Consider the following 6,041-nt stretch of genomic DNA (forward strand, 5'->3'; position numbering starts at 1 on the left):
TCCTTTATTGATCCAGATGTTCAGTCAGACCTTCATCCTGGTCCTTTATTGATCCAGATGTTCAGTCAGACCTTCACTCAAACTGTTTTCATCAAAGCCTTCACCATATTCTAAACATTGGATCCAAACTGGTTCCCAAACCTTCAGCTGGATCCGAGACTGTCTATCAAATCATTGACTTCCAAATCACCATCCGCTGCCTTTTTGTTTTATATATTTCTATGACATTGTGCCAAATTCTTTCCAAATGTTGAGACGCTTTTACCAAATAATGTACATCTCAAATAATGTATCCACTAACTCTCAGCATCTTCCATTTGGTTTCATCCAAATCTTCCAGACTTTGACTTCTAATCAGACTTCTCTTTTGGGACCTTTGGGAACGCTCCGAGTCAAACATGTTTTCTGTTTCTGTTACCGGGTCAGAGATGGACCTTCTCCAGATCTTTATAGGAGTCATGTTAAGTTGCTGCTGAAGAAACAGCAAACATTGCTTCACAATAAAAGCTTTTAATTAACAAAAAAAACAACAGGAGACCTTTATTGTGAAGAATTGACAGGAAAATATATGTGTTGATCACTGAATCAGCGTAGCTTTGTTAGCAGCTATTCTTTAATGAAACAAGTCTACGACTGCAGGGAGCAGCTAAAGTAACGCAAGACTTTTATTGTGAAGAATAAAGGAGGTGAAACGTGTTTATCCACCGTTTATAGCAGTGTCGACACACCTTTACATGGAGATACAATTCCCTGCTGTGCTGTGATCATGGGCCGAGTCAAACCGGGTCCAAACCGAGCCGGCACACACCTGGAAAAGGTAGTTCAGGTCTTCACCTTCACAAAACCTCATCAGCTATTAAAACTGAACCACCTCCCAAACCTGCAACTTTAAACCTTCAAAACTTTCACTTTGATCCAAACATTCAAGCTTTCATTCCGAGTCGCGTCGTCACTTTCACTGTATTTCTATTTAAATGAGCTCTACACATCTCAAAGTTTAGTTTTTGCATCACTTAGTCCAGTAATATGACTCCAAGTATTAAGAATCCAAACTTGATCTCATGCTCTGCTTCTGTAACTTTTCTCCCACTTATCCTCACTTCTAACTTCCTCTGACTGGACCTGAGCTTCCTCCCTCGCTGTGACTCTCGGTGATTGAAGGTGTTTGAGATGTCCGACATCGGAACAGCCGATGGTCTCCAGAGATCATCAGCAGGAAGTGAACCTTCGTTAACGAGGTTCAACATTCAACCTGAAGAGGAGTAAGAATATGAGATGTATGGGGAGAAATAATAATCATTTAAATGAAGAAGCGAGGCAGAGAGGAGAAATAATGAGAGGAATATAATCCCAGGTAGAGTCTGAGAGGAAGGTAAAGACAGACAGTTCGTCCTGGTGGTCTGCATCAGGGAGCTTCAGGTCTGAATGACAAAGTCCTCATTAAAACCAAGATGGAGTCTCTCTCTCCGCCTGCAGCTGAAGCTCAGCAAGCTGGATCCATTACAGAGACGTGATTAGAGGCAGGACGCCGCGATGTAACGGGACGCCGCGATGTAACGGGACGCCGCGATGTTACGGGACGCCGCGATGTAGTGGGACGCCGCGATGTAACGGGACGCCGCGATGTAACGGGACGCCGCGATGTCACGGGACGCCGCGATGTAACGGGACGCCGCGATGTTACGGGACGCCGCGATGTAGTGGGACGCCGCGATGTAACGGGACGCCGCGATGTAACGGGACGCCGCGATGTTACGGGACGCCGCGATGTAGTGGGACGCCGCGATGTAACGGGACGCCGCGATGTAACGGGACGCCGCGATGTTACGGGACGCCGCGATGTAACGGGACGCCGCGATGTAACGGGACGCCGCGATGTAACGGGACGCCGCGATGTAACGGGACGCCGCGATGTAACGGCACGCCGCGATGTAGTGGGACGCCGCGATGTAACGGGACGCCGCGATGTAACGGGACGCCGCGATGTTACGGGACGCCGCGATGTAGTGGGACGCCGCGATGTAACGGGACGCCGCGATGTAACGGGACGCCGCGATGTTACGGGACGCCGCGATGTAGTGGGACGCCGCGATGTAACGGGACGCCGCGATGTAACGGGACGCCGCGATGTAGTGGGACGCCGCGATGTAACGGGACGCCGCGATGTAGTGGGACGCCGCGATGTAACGGGACGCCGCGATGTAACGGGACGCCGCGATGTAACGGGACGCCGCGATGTCACGGGACGCCGCGATGTAACGGGACGCCGCGATGTTACGGGACGCCGCGATGTAGTGGGACGCCGCGATGTAACGGGACGCCGCGATGTACCGGGACGCCGCGATGTAACGGGACGCCGCGATGTAACGGGACGCCGCGATGTACCGGGACGCCGCGATGTAACGGGACGCCGCGATGTAAAGGGACGCCGCGATGTAACGGGACGCCGCGATTGTAACGGGACGCCGCGATTGTAACGGGACGCCGCGATGTAAAGGGACGTCACGATGTAACAGGACGCCACTCTGTTTTAATGGAGTTCCTGATATCAGGTTCACACACACTCACACACACACACATACGCTCTCACACACACACACACGCTCACACACACACACACTCACACACACACACTCACACACACATACGCTCACACATACGCTCACACACACACTCTCACACACTCACTCACTCACACATACGCTCACACATACGCTCACACACACACACGCTCACACACACACACTCACACACACATACGCTCACACATACGCTCACACACACACTCTCACACACTCACTCACTCACGCATACGCTCACACATACGCTCACACATACGCTCACACACACACTCTCACACACTCACTCACTCACACACACTCACACACACACACACACTCTCACACACACACTCACACACACACACACACTCACTCACACACACACACTCTCACACTCACTCACTCACACACACACTCACACACACACTCTCACACTCACTCACTCACTCACACACACTCACACACACACACACTCTCACACTCACTCACTCACACACACACACTCACACACACTCTTAATACACTTTGATGTTTCTTCAATGAAGTTCTGAATGCTGTTTGAGTTAAATGACGTGAAAACAAAGTTGAAACATAAAAACACACTTTATTGGAAAAAATTACAAAACTAACTTTCCATTAAAAAGTTTCACAAAAGCATTTTGATCTATAAAAAACAAAATGTACAAAGTTGTGTTTCCTGGTTTATGAAATAAGTGAAGAAGACTTATTCGTTAATATTCATTCAAGCAGTAACTTCAGTGGAGTCTGTAGAAGTGCATCATGAAACAGCCTGTCGGCGTAAAGAACATCCAGACAAAGTCTCTCAGCTTGTTTCTGTCTCGAGGAGGAACAAGAGGACAAAGCACCGCTTCCTTCTGGTCACCAGCTCACAGAAGTAAAGCCCACAACGACTGAACAGCAGGACGAGGACACTTTCTACTTTCAGATTCACCATCAAACTGCGTCTCCACGTCTTTCCTTCACTTCCTGTTTCCTTCCACTTGATTCCTCAGCATGAGCACCAGTCCAACATGTGTGCTCTGCATCAAATCCCTGATCTTCTCCTCAGATTCAAGAACTATTTACACACCAGGCATTTGTATTGATTTGACAATGATCTCTTATAATATGTCAATGGTCAGCAGGTTCGTGGTTCTGTCCAACACGAATAAAGCCGTTCTCCCTCTCAGGGCGTCAGAGACCGACGTCTTCATTAAAGGCTCAGCTGGTGCACACTAAAGAGAGAAAGTCCTCACAAGGCTAGAGGGACGAACAGAGTCAAACAAACACAGGACTTTCACTCGGGATTCACATTTGCATGAAGATGAAACTTCCTCAACCTTCGTGTTTGAGCCTGAAAACATGTCTTTCAGTTTGACGGACTACAAAAGCACCCAGACAGTCAAACTCATGTTCATACCAGGAGACAGAATCAGCTTCATGTTGACTCTGAACACATCTTCACCTCTTCTTATTGGCACAAAAGTGCTGGAAGTGAAACCTTCTTTATATTGAAGCTGCAATCTATAAAAAAATCATTTTATACATTTAAATCATATTTCAGAATTACATCAACATTCTCCTCACACACAGAAACTCAGTCTTTCCAGAGTTAAGTGATCTTATTGATTCTCTTATTGATAAAGTCCTGAAGGAGCAGCCAGGCCCGCCCTCTTCTCAGCATTCCCAGAGTTCCTTGCTGCGTTTCCTGAGGCGGCGGTGTCGTCCAGACCCAGAGACCGGCGGTACGCCGCGGAGAGTCTGTACAGGACGTCGGGCCGAGGGCCGGGGTGGGCGTCGGCCTTCTGTGTCATCAGCATGTCAAACAGCGTGCTGACCTCAGACAGCAGCGCCCCGCCCAGTGGGCCGTCCTGCTCTGGAGTTTTACCTGAAGGAGGAAGCAGAGAGGGCGGAGTCACTCTGCTGCATTCTGGGAATGAAAACCAGACCTACAGCAGTTAATAAAACAATTATTAATTGGTTACAACTTCTGAAAATGTGTTGGTTTTATTTGGGTTTTTAAAATGTAGTAGTTTAGTTGTCTCAACCTACCTAAGTAGTTTAGTTGTCTCAACCTAACTAAGTGGCTTAGTTGTCTAAACCTAAGTAGTTTAGTTGTCTCAACCTAACTAAGTGGTTTAGTTGTCTAAACCTAAGTAGTTTAGTTGTCTCAACATAACTAAGTGGTTTAGTTGTCTAAACCTAAGTAGTTTAGTTGTCTCAACCTAACTAAGTGGTTTAGTTGTCTAAACCTAAGTAGTTTAGTTGTCTCAACATAACTAAGTGGTTTAGTTGTCTAAACCTAAGTAGTTTAGTTGTCTCAACCTAACTAAGTGGTTTAGTTGTCTAAACCTAAGTAGTTTAGTTGTCTCAATCTAACTAAGTTGTCAAAACCTAACTAAGTAGTTCTGTTGTCTAAACCTAACTGAGTTGTTTCCTGTGAAGACAGGTTTATTTTGAAAAGACTGTATTCATGTAACAATCAGAAATTAACACACGTTTCTGGACTTTTGTAGGAAAATGCACAAAGAATTAGCAACTTTTCATCAGATATACAATAATTGTATGAGGATACGTTGAAAATAGCTAAAAGTTTCAACCGTGAAACTAACGAGACATCTGTGACATCCACAAGTTTTTTTAAAGCTCTAGACATTGTTATCATCTTTCAATAATTCTTTAGAATGTTTTGGTTCACTTTTGACTTTGGACGTAAAGTTAGAATACTTATTTAAAAGCTAGAGTTAAATCTATGTCGACCCTTTTTACACAACATACCGAGAGCTCAGCTACGCTTCAGACTCTACAAAGTCTTTCAATAGATCATTAAGTAGATTCAACCGCTGTGATTTAATCTCTAACTTTTGAATTGAAATGATGGCAAAACAAGACTCTTTGCATTTTTACCGAAAGTGGAGAAGGACGAGGAGTCCAGGGCGTCCCGGGGACAGAGCTCACTCTCAGGGGACGGTGGACCGTTGGGGACAAAGACGTTGTCGTGGTAATCGGCGCTGAGAGGCAGAGAGAGCCGGGCCATCCAGGCCGGGTCGCTGGCGTCTGAGAAGACGTCCTCTACAGAGAGAGAGAGAGCAGAACTGAAATGTCTTTACACTTTACATTCATTCAGACGTCCGGAGACTCTTCCTGTTAGTTTCTCTCTATCTGGACAACGAGGCAGGAAGACCAGGAGGAAACAACACACGCTTTTATTCTGAAGTGTCCTCTCTGATCTCATCCTCATCACGTCCTGTTTGTGTCCTGTACTTCCTGTTTGTGTCGTCAAAATAATGAAAGAGCTTCATAGTTTTTAATCAGTTCATGTGGAAGATATCTGGAGGAAGAAGAGATGAGAAATGATGAAGAAATGTAAAACAGACTCAACACAGGAAGTTTACAGTCTGATGAACATGAAACATACCACACAGATATATAGCTTCCATTATTTTAAGTATTTATATTTCCAAAGTATACTGTGAGGAC

At 46.1% G+C, this 6,041-nt stretch overlaps 1 protein-coding gene across 1 annotated transcript in view; it reads right to left on the reverse strand.

Annotated features, from left to right (window-relative positions):
• Positions 1-3,263: 3,263 nt before the first annotated feature.
• pcdh12 (protocadherin 12) overlaps positions 3,264-6,041 on the reverse strand; it is an 11,031-nt gene continuing 8,253 nt past the window's right edge. Inside the window, exons 5-6 of the mRNA XM_079268630.1 lie at positions 5,469-5,633; positions 3,264-4,449 (exon numbers count right to left, since the gene is read on the reverse strand). Of these exons, the coding sequence (XP_079124756.1) occupies positions 4,196-4,449; positions 5,469-5,633 (419 nt within the window). The 3' untranslated portion in view covers positions 3,264-4,195. The remainder of the gene's footprint in view (positions 4,450-5,468; positions 5,634-6,041) is intronic.

The sequence above is a fragment of the Melanostigma gelatinosum genome, assembly GCF_949748355.1.
Source record: "Melanostigma gelatinosum genome assembly, chromosome: 5".
In the NCBI taxonomy this organism is placed as follows: Eukaryota; Metazoa; Chordata; class Actinopteri; order Perciformes; family Zoarcidae; genus Melanostigma; species Melanostigma gelatinosum.